The sequence below is a fragment of the Takifugu rubripes genome, chromosome 3 (assembly GCF_901000725.2).
Source record: "Takifugu rubripes chromosome 3, fTakRub1.2, whole genome shotgun sequence".
Classification (NCBI taxonomy): Eukaryota; Metazoa; Chordata; class Actinopteri; order Tetraodontiformes; family Tetraodontidae; genus Takifugu; species Takifugu rubripes.
The window spans coordinates 13,154,068-13,170,932 of record NC_042287.1 but is presented as its reverse complement, the minus strand read 5'-3'; the positions used below and the strand labels follow the sequence as shown (position 1 = coordinate 13,170,932).

At 43.8% G+C, this 16,865-nt stretch overlaps 3 protein-coding genes and 1 long non-coding RNA gene across 14 annotated transcripts in view; 3 read left to right on the top strand and 1 right to left on the bottom strand.

The window, feature by feature from the left end:
• The first annotated feature begins 2,511 nt into the window (after positions 1 to 2,511).
• susd3 (sushi domain containing 3) lies at positions 2,512 to 5,796 on the top strand. The gene is made up of 5 exons (XM_011602579.2): positions 2,512 to 2,765; positions 3,765 to 3,959; positions 4,552 to 4,699; positions 4,808 to 4,975; positions 5,050 to 5,796. The coding sequence occupies exons 1-5, from the start codon at positions 2,684 to 2,686 to the stop codon at positions 5,351 to 5,353; spliced, it is 897 nt and encodes a 298-aa protein (XP_011600881.1). The 5' UTR covers positions 2,512 to 2,683; the 3' UTR covers positions 5,354 to 5,796.
• Positions 5,797 to 5,947: 151 nt separating this feature from the next.
• Positions 5,948 to 11,799, top strand: LOC105416277 (caspase recruitment domain-containing protein 19-like). The gene is made up of 6 exons (XM_011602578.2): positions 5,948 to 6,167; positions 6,844 to 6,989; positions 7,075 to 7,231; positions 7,438 to 7,500; positions 8,383 to 8,448; positions 8,573 to 11,799. Exons 1-6 carry the CDS (start codon positions 6,050 to 6,052, stop codon positions 8,677 to 8,679), a joined length of 657 nt encoding a protein of 218 aa, XP_011600880.2. The 5' UTR covers positions 5,948 to 6,049; the 3' UTR covers positions 8,680 to 11,799.
• LOC115249050 (uncharacterized) lies at positions 11,097 to 16,664 on the bottom strand. Its single transcript, XR_003887767.1, has 4 exons — positions 16,540 to 16,664; positions 11,989 to 12,237; positions 11,719 to 11,729; positions 11,097 to 11,217 (listed from the first exon to the last, which is right to left on the bottom strand). It is a non-coding gene; the product is annotated as an uncharacterized lncRNA (long non-coding RNA).
• Positions 15,983 to 16,865, top strand: part of LOC101063786 (serine/threonine-protein kinase WNK2) — a 28,365-nt gene continuing 27,482 nt past the window's right edge. For 3 of the 11 annotated variants that reach the window (XM_029833234.1, XM_029833237.1, XM_029833231.1), the window contains exon 1: positions 15,985 to 16,864. The gene's annotated coding sequence lies outside the window, so the exon portion shown is untranslated. Of the gene's footprint in view, position 16,865 lies in introns of all 11 variants that reach the window. The other 8 variants (XM_029833233.1, XM_029833236.1, XM_029833242.1 and 5 more) reach the window with 6 other exon arrangements.

Sequence of the window (16,865 nt, the reverse complement as noted above, 5' to 3'; positions counted from 1 at the left end):
GTGTCACCACAGACAAAACAGAATAATTCAACTATTTTCAGCCATCATTTTTAGGAGGGAATGAGACAGACGCTCCAAAGACGTGGCGTGACATTTAATCAAATCATCTGGAGGTGCATGATTGAGGCTCAGTAGATTATACAACACTGCAGAAACGCTACATCAGGCAGTGATTGCAACGTATTCACTGGCTGAAATGGTTCCGATTGCACAAAAAGACGGATCATCCTATCAGAGGTGAAGTGCTTATTGGAACTAATTGAGATTCTTCTCACGATCTGAAGTCTGGTTAACAGAATGCCATGAGCTCTTTCAGTGGAGTTCTATCGCCAACAGCTCTCCGAATGACCTCAAATCTAAAACATTTTGCCCATGTTAATATTTGATGCCATATCCCACATGCTCAATTATTCTGGCACACTGAACACATGAAGTTATAAAACGGTAGAGAATCTATAACACGGATCATCTAAAACATCATGAACAAGCTGAATGGAGGTTTAAATAATGACAAGAGGGCACCTGATATCATCTCATGCATGCTAAGAGCAACAAATGGTGATTTGGAGTAACTCATAAATTAATGAGTCGTTCGGCGGCAGCGTAGGAAGCACACCATAAATGAACCATCGAGCTTGATGAGGAACATTAACATTAAAATTCACATTAACATTACCTGCAGGCTCTGTCAAGTGTAGAACTGCTACACTATTTTGAGTTCTCCACCCGTCCTGCTCAGTGTTCCACTCACAAACCTCTTTGAATCTTGTCTGTCATTATTGAAAATTCCCAATCCCAACCAGCCTCAGTCAAACAAGGTGCACCCCAAGGCCCTGTGCTTGGACTCCCTCCTCTTCAGCCTCTTCATGCTGCCAAACGTGGCCCCAGGACACTGCTGCTAGACTTCCTGACCCTTCAAAGCCCTGAGTCAATGTCTGTGTTCCTCAGTATCTCTCTGACCTCCTTCAACCAAACACCCAATCCCATCCCAGATCCTTCAGTCCTCTAACACTGGCCTGCTCTTGATCCGCACATTTGGAGACAGAGCTCGGAGTGTCTCCGCCCTCTGGAGGGATTGACCCTCAAAAGTCCACACCGCCTCTACTTCAGACATTCTTAAGGATGTTTCAAGCACCGACTGTTTTCCTACAACCTTCCCTGACTTTCATCCTCGGCTCACAGTTGCTCCTCTTAACTGTCAGCTCATCTCTGTGTGAATTAAGCTGTTAAACTGTTATTACTATTGTTATTGTCTGTAATGTTTTGTGACTTAACACATAACCTCACTACCTATATTTGCCATGTATTTGTACATATATAAAATATAGAAATGCGCTATTGAAGCTTCTATTAACCCCCGTTTCTGATTGGAAGTCATCTCAAATCTCTTCTGAGGCTTGTTACAGTTGCTGCAGCAACAAACCAAGGACAAACCAGTGAGGACACCTTCACCGTCCTCTGCTCACACCTCCAGCCATATGTGGCCTGGTTTGAGCAGCAGTTTTGTTAGCACCACTGGCACTATGATGAGCCGCCCCTCCTGTTTTATTTAATTACTTGCATGATGGAGTGTCATCCCCCCCCCAGCAGAGTCGCTGTGTCAGGGGCATCCCGGACACATGAGGCCGGACACTCTCATGCGGTTCGTTGATTTCGTGATGACAGCACTTTCTTTAGATCATCTTTACATTTGTTCTTTACTGGCTGCTTCAGGACTCATTATATGGGCAGAGCCTGAGTAACAACCGGTACCAGCGGAGCCTGCGACACGCCATCTGTTGCTGTAGCAACCTCCAAATTAGATGAGACATTTTAGGCTACTTTCTCTGAATGTATCTCCCCTATTCTCCAAGTCTGAAGGCAACAAAACTCATTAAATACAGGAGACCCACTCCACTCTTTCAGCAGAAGATTACTTTGAACAAAAAACTGCTTTGAGTTTCTACCGGTTTCTCCTCCAAAGCTACATATACTGGTATTTTGATGGCAGTAGCTGTTTTTAATGCCTATCATTTTCTACTACTTGCTAATTAATCTGTGAAGCATTGAGACAGAGTTTCATACAGGTATCTTCATGATTCACAGTCTTCAACAGCCCTCAATACGTGCAGGAAAAAGTCGATTTCCTCACTCCAGTTTACCTCGTTGTTTCTAATTCCGTTTCTAATTTTTGTAACTGTAACTTCGGGTAGTGGTGCATGGTTATAAACTTCACCATCTTCATGTAGCAGCTGTTCTATCTGGATCTCTGTGTCTTTAATTTCGGGCTCCTGGAGTTGAGCCCGTTGATTTCGAGGTATTCCTTAAAGAGATTTACGTCGTATGGTCACACAGAGCATCCGCTGATTGCAGACGTGCTGACCTGGCATGATCCAGAGTGGTTTCACTCGGGGGTCTGAACACTTCGTCTCCCCCCCCCCCTAAGGCTCTCTCTCTCTCATCCGTCTGCTGATTACGCGATTACGTGCCCGAAGCCGCCAGCCACGCAGAGCGCTGTCCCAGCCGACTCGATCATGCTGTGAATGCGTTGCTCGTGGACTGAAGCTCCCCCTTCATTTAGGAGAACCTCGCACGACTTCCTGAGCTCTGTAGTCTGTGCACCAACGCCCGAGGAGTAGCGTAGCGCAGTTTTTACGCACAAACAGGAGCGCGTCCGGGGCTACGCGTCCGTCCGTCCATCAGGATGCCGGCAACTGCTTCTATGACAGATGTGTCCAGGACCGATTTCACAAGGAGAAATGACAGCTTCGACCAGAGGAAGTCAGGTGAAGAACATTAGAGGAAAATATTATTTCCTATACACTTAGTTGCGAATATTTTCCTTTATATTCGGATTTATTTAGAGTTATTCTGAACTCAAATGTCTGCTGTTTGTATATTTTTTTTTACCAGAAAGCAGACCGTTTATTGACGATAAGCGTGAATTTCCGCTTGTGGAAGCGCTGCACTTGTTTCGGCGACGTGTTCCCGACAGTTGCTCTGTAGGATTAATTTGATAATTGCAACGATTCTTTTTTCTTTTTTTTAACATTGCATCCCTAAAGATTATCAGACAAAGGCCGGGAATTATTACGCAAGCAGACAGAATCATTCTATCAATAACGTTAGAGAAAACGATTTAAAAGGAAGTGAAAGCCTCAAGCTCAGAAAAGTTTCGCCCATTATATGTTGATGATGTCGATGGACCTTTATGTTTACACAGGGGTATAGGGAGGCTGTGTAGAAACATAAAGACAAAAGGGGAAAAGAAACTCCAACGAAGTTCTCATTTGCAGGCATTTGACCTTGACAGTGTTTAAACGGGAACATCTACGTTGCGCGCTTGATGTTCCGTTATTTGAGCTTCATTTCATGTCCAGAGACGTCCGGATATCTCCGATGTTCTCATATTAAACCGGTGTTGGATAATCAGAAGTTGAACATGCAGGATCTAACTTAGCTGACCATCCCATTCTCCCACTTCTTCTGGACTAATGTCACTCATTTTCATCCCAGCACTGAATTGATATTTTTATGCTCCTGGCCTGACAGACCAGGTCTCTTGCCTCCTCCAGATGGCTTGTGTCTCCAACAGCCACACGGGTTTTCCCCCCACCTTTTATCACATTTCCTGTTTCGATTCTCTTAGTAAGTGATGCGGCACCATGTTCCACTGCTGTTTTCTCGCACAGGGGTTGAGCTCAGACGTAGCTAAGGAGCATCTCTCTGTCATTAGTTCATCTTGAGAGTGCACAGGTCTCATGCCCTCTCATTTTTTCTACTAGGGGTCTCTCAGGCTCAGTGCTCCCCAGTGCCGCTGCCAGCTCTTGGCACCCAGAGGATCATCCAGGGCAACGGCACCACTGTGGGCACCATCATTTCCCTGCAGTGCCCGGCCAAACACAGACTGGTGGGGAGTGAAATGATGTGTGTCATGGACAGCAACAGCACTTACTGGAAGGGGGAGACGTACTGTAAACGTAAGCAGAAACAGAAAGCCATTACTGAGAGAAGGGCGCCCGTGTGCCCGTGCATTGTGGATCTAATTGTTTGTAAGTGAAATGTGCTTGTGTGCAAATGAAATGCTTCTGAGGTTTTCTGCTGAGCTGCAGTGGCTGCAAATCCGCAAACTGTCTGTCAGTTTATTATTCTCAAGTGATGGAATATATATTGGACATTATGCGAAAGGCACCGCGTCCAGGGGCAATGCTACGTGAAGACTTTAGAGGGTTTACTTGACTGCACTAATATTTGAGGTTCAAAATTACGTGAGAAAGTCGCGCATAGCTTGAGGGAAAGACTTGCTTTGGAACAGCGATGCAGGTTGAGGAGTGGGAGCATGGGTAGTTGTGCTTTTAATGCGCACAGGGGAGAAATGGAAGCGAAGCTTTTCTTTTTCAGAATTAGTCATCAAAGTGAGGAGGGATTTGTACACTCAGAAGTGGAAAAACTTCTCCATCAAGTTGATGCGTTTATTTTTGATGTTGTACGATGACGAATGTCAGAACCTGTCAGGGCGTTATCTGATAATAACATCCATAAATCAGTCGACCGCCTTTTCTCGCTCTCCAGCTCTCTCTCGTTACGAGGACTTCGGGTTCCGCGTGGCCGTTCTGGCCTCCATCGTGAGCTCAGCCATCATCCTCCTCATGTCCATGGCCTTTGTCACCTGCTGCCTGCTGGACTGCATCCGAGAAGATGAGAAGAAAAAAGAGGAGAGGTGAGTGGGAAGTAAACACTGGTCCAAGAAGTCCACAAAACACAAATCAACCATACTGCTGGCATAGATGCTCGGCTGTTTTCAAAAGAAATGTGCTTTAATATTAAGGGAGCCTGACATGTGGCAGTACGAGGAGCGGGCTCAGAATCCAGAGAGCAGCAGGTCTCATTACCATCACAAAGGCAGGAACAATAACAACAACAACAGCCAAGATAATGTGTTCACACTGTGTGACCCCCCTCACCCAGCAACCTGTGACAGCGAGCAAGTCTGCAGGTGAGTTTTTAACATGGCGCATTCCTGTTCAAGCAAAGAATTTGGTGATGAGCTGCTGTCTTTCCCCTGAACAGATGCCACCCTCTGTATGATTGCAGCCCCGCGGGCACATATCGCCCAGCTACCCCAGCTCTCCGGGGCCACGAATCCGCTCAGCCGCTGCTAACGCAAAGCCCAGAACGTTCACAAATCTGTTGCCCGCCGCCTCAATATTTCGGACCGCCTCAATATTTCGGACCTCCTCGGCCAAACGCAGGTCTGGACCACCTCGGCTCAGTGTGGCAGCTCGGACAGCAGCAATGCTGCCCGACCCACAGGTGCGAGATGGTGAATACAAACCCTGTCAAAGAATTTCCTATACGGATTATAAGAGTGTGAGGACAGTCCAATAAAACCTGTTTACAGACTGGAGGTGTGCAAGACCTCGTAAAAAGGGAAGTATGTGAAGTGACAAGTAAAATGTCTTGCTTTTGTTCTGTATTAATGTCTGCAAAGCAGGCCGATGGGTCGGGACGTGCCTTCTGCGCACTGTAATATAACACTGCCCTCTGTCGGAGAATCCAGGCAATTGCCTTCAGGACGCCGGCTTTGAGTTCGTCGTGGTGCTTTTACGGCCAGAATTGATCTGTTCAGAAATAAGCCAATATTAAGTTATTTTAATTTATAATGAGTTATTTTATCATAAAGACATTAGACTGGTGGCACTGATTAGCCTCAGAATGACAGAAAGTTCAGTTTACTGGAAAAGTGACTGGAAATCAAATGAGGAAATGTAAATACATTACAAAGAATGTAATTAAATTAAAGAGTTTTGCTGATAATGAGTGTGCAACGACTGTTTGGGATCATTTTATGTCATCTTTTGTCTTTAATCATGTATTGATCCCAATAGAAAGATGATTATTTTGTAGACTGTCAGAAAAAGGAAATCGTGACTAGTGACCCGGAGCAGACGTTACGTGAATGGACGAAGTGTGAAAGCCTCTGTAGTATTTGCTGGAGAAAGCTTTAGCAGATGCACCGTTAATCCGCCGGTCAGCTCTCTGTCTGCACGCTGCTGACCTGAGGTCAGTCATGTGGTTGCGAGCGGCGCAGCGCGCTGATGTAACCGGACAGGCTTCCACTCCGAGGGGGTCAGGACGGTTTCTGGCATGCTGCTGGTGGAAAAGACGGTCAGTTCAACTGATGACAGGTTTGTGAAGAAGCGGTAAGGTACTCTGAAATGATTTAAGATTGTAATTTAACCACATCGCTGGGTGCGCGCTGCTTTACGCGTGGACGCGCCGCCTCTTATATAAACAGTTATTTTATTGTATTGTAATTAAAATGCATATTGGCTTCACATCCGTGGCATTTGGGTGTTGATAATCTGTATACAACATCTACAAACGACTCTCTTGATATTCTGCATGTTGCTTAATAAACCTCTTAAAGTTTTCATTCTGCTTAAAGATTGACGTAAATGTTCTTTCTGTTTGCCAAATTAAGATTTAAATTTGGTCCAAGTTCCGCTTAAAACCATTTTGAATAGCGTGAATGCCCCCGCGTTGAACATTTTAGTAGCTAAAAGCAGCCATGACTGCACATATGTGAGATGAATGGAAGAAAATCGCCATGGAAAAGTATTTTTACTTATCCAAAAATGGGTTTTTCAAACGCTGTCAGTCTACAGTTGAAAGTTGAACGTTCCTGGAGCAGCAGTGCATCTGAATAGATGAGTAAACCTCTTAGTTGTGTATTTTTAGAACAAGACCTGATTACCAAAGATGTCATGCTGTAATTGCTCAGGGTCACAGGAAACTTTTAGGTTGAGGAGGGTGGAATTAAAGTGTGCCAAAACTTTTTCTCTTGCTCTTCTTTGGCTGTAGACTTTGACAGTCACCATGAATGCCTGCGGATGGACGCCCAGTTCCTGTGCTCAGATGAGAGGATGGATACTGAGCTGGTCGACAAGTTGGTGCTGCAGCTGAACAGGACCTACCCACAGATACTCAGTGACAAAGAAGCTCACAGGGTCACTACTATTAGTATCTGAGACTGTTGAGTACAATAAATGGGCCGAGCTGAAGCGGTTCCATCAGCCGTGTTTGCTCTTGTAGTTCAGGAACTTGAGCGTTGCCACCAACGTGCGTCTGGGAGAGCTGCTGAAACATCTCTGTGGGGAGGGTGAGGAGGCATGTGAAGAATTCTACAGAGGACTTCACCTTCAGGCCGAGGATGTCTACACTAGCCTGCCAACAAGGGTCTTACAAAGAGGTAAACACAGGCCCCAGCACTCTTTTTTAATCATTGAAAACACTTAGTTTGAACCACGGTTGGTTCAGAATCATACCAACTTTTGGGAATTAGCAAATAAATAGCAGCATTTTATTTATTCAGTCATGGCTACAGGTGAAACACATCACAGTGGTGTTAAATACTTGTGGTTTGTATCCTTAAATAAATGTAACTGTCATTTTTAGAGACGGAGGCTTCACAGTGGATTTGCAATGTGGAAATTTACCCAGAGCGGCTGAATGACAGAGGTACGTCCTATCAACAGGTTATAAACCCTCCTCAGCAGAGCATCACAGGCTGCTTTTATTGCTTTATTAGTGGCACTCATTTTCAATCCAGGTGCATAAAAGATTTACTGGGCAGGACGTTGCAGCCAGTTTCGTTCAACAGTGACTCTGCTGAGATAACTTTAGCTGTATTTGGGAATGCTTTCAATCCTTGCACTAGTTGGGAATGAAAATGATCATTTTCTCTGTTCTGCATTCATAAATATAACTAACATTTAAAAGCAAAATGTAAAACTACCATACCTTGCGTTTTAAAATACAGCAAAAAAGAAAACTTTAATGTTGCGGCTTTTGCACGGTCATTGCTTCCCAGCTAAGCCTGTAGCGCTCTTTGCCTGCTGAACCCTATAACCCCCAGAATCACAATGTGGGGCCCACCTCTCTTCTCCATCGTCTCACCATTTAGCAGCCTGTTGAATGCGGGCTTTGTGGGTCAGCTCAGCTCACGTGCAAACACCCCTTTCAAACCCATTTCCTCTGCCCTGCATTCCTTTGAACAGTTGATGGGGGAGACATCCAGGGGGTCAAAGGTGTGCCACCAGAATATGGGTCATCCGTGATGTTGTGACACAGTAGCTTTTCATTTATATGCTAGCTGGCTTTTTACACTCGAATCTTTTACTTTTATTTAGCTTCTAATGCAGATCTGTTTTATTTAATAGTTTCAGCAGAATTTATTTACTTATTTGAAAATGCTTAACAGCCTTTTGCTAATAAATAACATGAATGCAGATAGTTTAAACAGCTTTTCCACACTAAAATTGACAAACTTGTTTAATAATGTTGCATTACTTACTAATCTAAAACAAATCATTCACGAGGACATTTTCTTTTGCTTTTTAGGGCCATTTTTCTTCCTGAGCTGTTTCACTTTTATAGTTGCCGTAGTAATACTCTACTATTACAATGGTGAGTACCACAGCCTGATGCTGTTCTCAGTCCTGTCTGTCAGTTTCTCCACTCTACTTGTGTTTTCCATCTCTGAGCCACTTTCCCCCACAAAGCTTCACATGTGTGTTCTTTCTGCCCACAGAGAGGGAGACACTGATGTGCTCCGGTCCATTTCTTCACTGTTCTGCAGCCGCACTTAGCAAAGATGTGCTCATTTTGTATGCTGACTTCAGAAAGAAGAAAAAATGAGGCACTTATGGGAAACTGTGGAAATAAGGCACAGGTCCTTTGGAAAGAAAAAAAAAAAAAGCAATGACCAAAAATGTCCTCTTTGCTGTGCCTCACTTCCATATGTCTGAACAGTTACACACTTTTCATTCCAATAGAAGCAGACAGTGATTCTAAATGATTGATCATTCATTCATTTATTCATTGTCTTTTAAAAAGGCTCATACTTCAGCATGGCTTATTTTGCAAAATTTTTTCCAGTAAACAGTATTTGGTTTTTAACATATTTTTTTAATTTAAATTTTGATTCAAAACATATGTTTAGCGTTTATTCCTACTAACCATAATGGCTCTATGCTAAAATATTGCTGTTATGAGTTAGATTTGTGTCCACTTATCGCAACAATAGAACCACTAGGGGGCGCCTCCACTTCATGTCGTTAATCACATTTGAATACATTGTGAGTGCTTTAACAATTATATGAAAGCAAGTATCAATTGATAATGACAAATACAGCGCATCGATTGAACAAATGAGTCTCGTTCAGTTAAGTGCTACTTTAAATGCTTTCGTCAACAGACTTATTTGCAGATTGAGTGCATCTCATGTCGTGCACCACTGAAGCCCTATCAAACATGAGCTGTGATGATCAATAGGAAGGAAATCACTATAGCAGAAATGGTTTGTGGTTCTGCATCACAGTGCACCATGATTCTCTTTCTTCCTCTTATCTGCAAAGAGACAGAAGGTGTTAAAAGAGAGTTGTTGCGGGGGGCTAATTGTCTGGTGTCAGTAATGGCGTCTATATTCAAGTGCTATTAAAAGCATCACTTCACACAACCAGACACTGGGCCCGGCCTCCATACATTTATATGCTTCATCAGTCTGCAGACCTGAGGGGAGATGTATGTGTTAGGAATCTGTCTGAGCTTATCTGGCAGTTTCCACGGTTACCAGAAAAAGTTGTGGTGGAGACAATGACGCAAGTTTGTCATCTTAAAGGTGATTTGTGAGACTGGTGCAAAATAAATTACAGATATACTGTATGTGCACTAGGCTTTATACCTACACTGGAGCCAAGCCTGAATGATCTGAAATTAGTTTTTCAATGTCACTGTCAGAACACAGTCTAATTAGGACTTCACTGCTAACGAGTGGTTGTGCCGGGGTCTGTCCTGCTGTGGTGTCACCAGCTGCAAGTCCAGAGAGCCACAGAGACTGCGCAGCTTGGCTCGTAGCACAGAGCCGTGGCACAACCAAACATTGTCGTAATTGAATGTTAGGTCTGTAAATGGGAACAGATGGCTCGGTGAGGTCGTTAAACAAGCAGAGGCGGATCGGTGTGCCGTGGCACATCCTGTGGAAGAAAGACAACGCGGGTGCTAATAAAAAGTAGGCCCTCCTCGGCAGTAAAGAGTAGAGCCGGAGATTTGGCCTTGACCGTGTTCCTGGGGGGAAGGGGGGGGCAGGTGAGGTCATGAGCAGTTGACCCTTGTTGGTTCCACTTTCCATTTATGGAAGCAAATGTGTTGTTTACTTGGCTGATCCGGTCACGGCGAGACCCCCCCCCCCCCCCCATTTAGCCCTAGAAAACACGATGTTCCGGTAAACAAACAAAATAGTTTCGCCATGGAAATTTCTCTGAGAGACGAGAGAGGTCAGTGTGTCTGTAGGTCAGGTAGGGGGATTCTAAAGGGCAGAAGAGGAGATGACCCAAAACATGCTGACCACGGGGATGTCTATTGAAGCACAATGCACACTAAGGGAGGAGAGAAAATGCCAGTTTTGTATGGAGAGATCAGAGAAGAGAAAGCCAGTCAACATCACTAGCTCCTGTGGTTTGATTTGTGGTTTTAAAGACTGTGCCGAGATGTTGACAGCTGCTATTGCTATTAAAAAACTATATTGGTGGTCAAGCCTTCGATGGTGTTTGCTCACATCATTTAGATTCCAGTGGAGTGGGGGCAACTGGTGGAATAAAACACAACAATAGACAAATGCACTCAGCAAAGGTCTCATCAAAGTTCCACTGCATTACTCTGGGATTCGAGCCAAAGCCTTACAAACAACCACAATTTATTACATATTTATTATTGGGTTCAGGGAGTTCACTGAGTTCACAGAGGGTAGAGAAGTGAAAACTTTGAAGAGGGAAATAAAACAACAGATGTGACTATTTTTGTCATTACTGGACTTGTTAATTTTATTAACTCAAGTGTGTTCATTGGCCCTCAATCATGGCTCCAAAAATAACATTTAATTTTGTCTGATCATCCAGAAATTTAGCCGTTGCTTCTGTTTGTAACATGTTCCAAACATCTCTATATAATTTCTGTTTGAGAGAATTTATTTTTTGCTTCTTAACATGTGCAAACTTATAAATCAAATATAATTTAGTCAAGAGAAAGTAATTTACCTCCCATGAGTTGTGACCAAAATAATATCAGAAAGCACTCATATATTTTTGTTCTATAAAATTCTAAAGAGGTGTTGTCCAAACTGTGGCACATGTACACACTCGTGGTCCTTAAGATGATGGCTGAGACGACCTTTGAAAACTGTCCAGGAAGAGAAGAATCAGAACACACAGAGGTCATAAATACTCAGATTAGGCATGTTCAAACAGCTGAGGCCGGCCAAATGATAAAGAATAATTACAGATATAATTTAGACTGAACACAGAGCTTCGCTAACATCCAGATCAGGCAGTCAGTGATGGAGCTTTGTGCATTTTGTTTTGTCTAGAATTAAACACAGAAATAAACAGAACAAAAATAAAACAGTGAAGTGAACAAGGGAAGCTGTATTCACTTCTCATTTACAGTCATTTAAATGTCTGAACTATTTATAAAGTGGAAGAAAAGGGTCTTTTTCAAGTAAATACCTCAATGTGAGTGAGCTGAGGTTAAAGGTCACTGCAGATCTCTATATACCCGTGTAAGTAGTCATATAGCTACCAAAGGTTAAACGCTGTAAAGACCCCCCTGGCTGGCTGTGTGTACTGAGGAGTGGGAGGGGTGTATTGGGGTTGTGGGGTTGATGGTATGTAGGCCACTCACATCATGCATCACTGGCTCCATTAGTCAGAGTTGATTCCAATGAGGCGGGGGTCAGAGCGGCGAAAGAAAATGAAGAAATGAAAAGAGAGATGAGAATGAAACGGGTTTGATTTTCTGGCAGAGACAATTGGGGGGGGGGGGGGTTGGGGGTTGTGGGGGCAAAATGGTGTTCCAGCATGCTCCCTGAACTCCCATCGGTTCCCTCAAACTCACATGTCTTAGGCCAGTCTAAACGTATTCTGTCTCTGACCTTTGATTTCACAATAATACCTTTGTTTTTCTGCCACGTCACCTGTCTCCACACACGTTGGCTGCAAGAAAAGTGAGATAATTAAAAGCAAAGCCAACGCTGCTGCTCTGCACACAGCACAGAAATTAAATAACCTCCCTTGTTGGATTCCCAGAAGAACCAAAACCTCATGAATAATGACCCGCTGGAGGATTAGGCCTCGTCACCGTGGTTACAGTCCAACAGAGGATGGTTTGTCATGATCCAACAGGCCAGTCATAGCTTAATGTCTGAAGGATGAAACATAAAAGTTGTCAGAGAGCAGAAATGTCCAAAGGCCTTCAGCTGTTTTCTTCATGTGCATAGCACTTGCAATGCATGATGGGATTTATAAAAAAAGAAGCATGACCAGAGAGAACAGAATTTTAGTTGAGGATGCCCCTGATAATAAAGAGTGCTGTTGCTTCCACACAGAATGTGTCAACATGACCAGCAGCAACGTGCGCGTCCTGTGCACCGCTGGTGACGACCTTCTGATCTCTCTGAACAAATGAGCAAAAGGGGCCATTACAGACGGGCGTCCTCAACAACCAGAGCAGGGGAATAAAAGAGGGGGATGCGGAGCAATTAAATGTCAACATAAGCACATTAGTCGCAGCATTTTCTCACCGTCACTTCGTCTGTTTCTCTAAATATGTAAAATAGTTACAATTAACCAGCGACATAAGGATGGAGGCTCATGCTCTTTTCTCTGTCCTGGGGGGCGGATGTCTCAGTCAGATCCTGTCAAACAAGCGGCTTGACTTACTGCAACTGGAAGCTATGGAATTTCATTAATTCAACTCTGAGACATTTTTTTTCTTGGAAGTAAAATGTATTCTGTTAGAATTTCCATTATTTCACTGTGTGAGGAGGGAGGAGTGTGTGTGTATGTGTGTGTGTGTGTGTGTGTGTGTGTGTGTGTGTATCTTACGTCATGGAAGCTTTCAGGAAAACTTTAGGTAAAATTCTATAATGCATCGATTTTTGTGTGGGCTGTGGTTATATAACACACACACATACACACACACATAGCCAGACCTAGCATGTGTGCATGCGTGCAAGTGTTTGTTTGTTTGTGTGTGTGTGTGTGTGTGTGTGTGTGTGTGTGTGTGTGTGTGTGTGAGTGCCATTCCAGTGGACTCTGCACAGAGGCAAACATGTCGGGTCAAGCGGATGTTAAAACAGTCTGCCAGTAAATAAATACAATCTATCCCGATATAAAAATCAGAATAGGAATGTTTTGCTCCGACTCTTCATGCACTTTTAAACCCAAGAATTCTTGCCTTTCTGTCCCTGCACACTCCTGCAGACACAAGAAACTTCACTTTCCAGGGATTAACCAAACCACTGAACTGGTTCTTACCTCTGTCCTGGCCAGAATTGGCAAAAATGAGATTGATTGCATATTTTGAACGGGAAAAGTACTCCTGCGTCTGGCGTCTCACCTCATAATTTTTCTTAATTTGGCAAAGGGATGTGTGAACACTGCTGAGATTTCCTGTCAACATTTGCAAAAGCGAATTCCTCCGTATCTGTTTCACTCAGGACCGTGGCGGCATGTGGCTGTACCCACAACAAGGAATCAAAACACGCTTTTCCGCATTTTAGAGGAACGAAGTGGCTTTACCACTCGGACGGTGACTTGTGCCAAATGCCACAAAAGTGTGCACGCTGCTGATGTGTCACAGTCAGCTATTCTGCTCTCACACAGTCACACAGCCTTTTCAAAGACAAGCCTTTTATCCATAAGTCAATAGACCGCCGTGACATAATGCTTGCTGTGAGGTTACTGGGTAAAAACATGTAGTCAGACTGCAAGTGATGGACTTCTGAAATAAAAGCTTTTCGGTAAGTCGGCTGCCCCTTGCTTACTATTGTTTTCAGTGCTTTGTCAACTGTTTCCTCTGAATTTCAAACACATGGAAGAGAGAGTGACTGAAGACGATTGACAGGAGGGATTAAAAAGGGGTAGAAAAGCCGTTTGAATCAGAAAATCACTTAATATATAAAAACAGAATATTTGCCTTCCTTTATATTCACATATTTTCTTTAGCATCTTCAATATGTTTTTCAGAATGATTTAAATTGGGATTTGAGCATTTGCATTAATTCCTATCATAAAGTACATACCTTTTAGTTAAATCATGTCATTTCAATGCAGACTTTGAAAGGGATATGGCCTCTAAATGCCAAAGCCTGAACCCAAAACTGTAATCCTAAATGAAATTGAAAGCATTAATAGTCTGGTATTAGCTAAGAGTGCTACCAAGCTAAAGACATGAACTCATTCAACTTGCTTTCCTTTATCTTTGTTACACCACTGAAAGGCATAAAAAATGCATACCTTGAAACAAAACCAGTCAAATAATAATATTTTGATTAATACATTATCACAACCCAGTACAAAAGATCCTGAGAGCCAGTCTGGAAGAGGTTCATGCAGGTAATTTCAGCTTTTCTGTGTGAAACAGCTCACTGTAGAAACAAATGTGACACAAATGAGTTGATACTCCCAGTCATGCGGGGATGAATCCTAAAGTTAGAGACAAAGCGAACAGAGAGAACAGCAGCCACTGCTCAGCTGTTCGTGCATCAGATAACAGCCAAACCTGTTGTGAAATGCAAAAACAAGTGATCATAAAGATCACATCCTTTCCTCTCTTTGCAGAAGCAAAACCCACACTCCAGAAGACCCCATATTCATTATTTAGTCTAACGAACTGCTGCTGTTGAGCAGCATCGCAAAGAACACTAATGACCTTGCATCCATAAAAGTGTGCTGGTGTGTTTCCTCACCTTTTGTCCCCCCCCCACAAGTCAGCACTTCTTTCCCCTCCATCCATCATGAACCATCAGCGGCCTTCCTCTCTTCACTCACATCAAACTCTGGCCCGCCTCCAGATGAGGATCGACCCGGCGGCAAATCTAATTTCCGCGATTCTCAGTAGGGCTTTTAGTTTTACAGCCTTACACAGTGCAACGCAAACACGCTTCTATGGTGGTGAGGTCGTGAGTGAGAAAAATATCTTTGATCAAAGCGAAAAATCAAGGGAATCACATCTTAAAGACTCGTGGAAAGTCTGCACACACAGGCCCGTGCAGTTGGACATTCACGCTGCAGAACAGCCACGGATTGATTGTAGTCAAACAGACTCCCAATGTGGGAAACACATTGTAAACGAGAGCAATTGCTTGTTTTATTGAGGTATTACATTCTGTATCAGTTGGCTCTGAAGTAACTTAATCTGTCAGGGTATATCTCGCTTCCTCCTCCATCCTCCTTCGAGCACAAATGCTCACATTTATCTGAAATCGGATTGTGCCAGTCTATATGGAGATGAGGTGGTGAAGGCCATTTCCACAGCCCGTAAAAATCTGAAGCTAATTGCTTTCAAATTAAGCATCAAATGGCAACTTCAATCACCACACAAAACACAATAAAAGCTACTTGTCCTGCAGCAATCTGGTCAAGTTGTGAGGATGACATTACGTAAAAAAAATGAAAACTGCGCGCGTGTGTGTGTGTGTATGTACTTTAGCCACTCAAGTGAAAACAAAGGAGCACAGTCATTATTTCTAAGGTCCCCAGGTTCTAATAATGCTTCATTCCTCGACAGATCCAGACTGTCACCCACTTAGCACACCTGCAGATGAACCTCAGATGTTTTTATACTGTGCTGTATATCTGCACCTCATTTAGATGACATAAACCACAGAAGGCTTTCAGAAATTACCGCAAAGATCAATAATAATGTAAGCCTGTATTGCACAAGTGTTGCATTGACCCCCCCCCCCCCCCCCCCAAAAAAGAAAAGAAAAGATGAGAACATCTTTATGCTTGTTGAAATTTTCTGTTGTTTTCAATAGCTGAGATTAAAATTGATTCACTTTGATCCTGGGTGTTACAAATCACACTTACAAATGCCAGTTCTATCGACCCCAACAGTATTTTTTCTTTAATCTCTTCTACTTATGAAAAGCTTTGCACAGCCTCCCCTCAGCCCTGCATCCCCTGCAGCCACGGATGCTATTCATCACGTTGCATTGCATATGCTGCTGCACCTCAGCTGAGACGCAAAGTTTCTTATTGCAGCGGAAGAGACGGGTTTTAGCACGCTGCGGACTATACAAAGAAACATCCCTTCGTGGCTTTACGTGCAGACAACTGCAAATAAGCAAAATAAAACAGCGAGAATTCAACGCGCCGGTACAAACGTGATACACCTTATTTAACAACGATACTTTTGGTCGCATTTTTCCATCGCATTTGCCGTGTTTTATCGCGTGAGACACCCCGTGTGGGGCTGGAGCTGCCGGCCGGTGCAGCAGAATAAGCAGGCTCAGCCGCGGTGTCCCAGCGCGCCGTGTTATTGGACGGCCGCTCCGGTCGTTACCAGGGGCGTGGAAGCCACTCAGCTGAATGGGGAACACGCTGATGTGCCTCCGTCGTACCGCCGTATTAATCCACCGGAGGGATAAAATGACAAGCGAAATCAGCTAAACGCCCAGAAAGCGAGCGGCGAACAAAAAAAACCCCTCCCGAGTCTCACATCGGTCCCGACCTGCAGCTCCGGAGGAGCCACGAAGAGACGCGCCTCCGTCGGCCGTCCTGTCCGCTGGAGAGGGATGCGAGGATTCGGACTGAGATCCATATAACTTAATATCTGTCTGATTATTTAACTGGTACTTTTGTTTCACTTGATTTCCACCAACGGGCACTATTGTGTGCTGCTTTATTTGACAAAATTGGGGTTTGTTTAAAGTCCACCCTTTTTTTTTATTGTGGATGGTCGGCTAACGTTAGCGAGGTGGTTCGAACCGGACCTGCCAACTCTGCCTGTGGGTTGTTTCGGACTCATCGCCGCGATGAAATAGG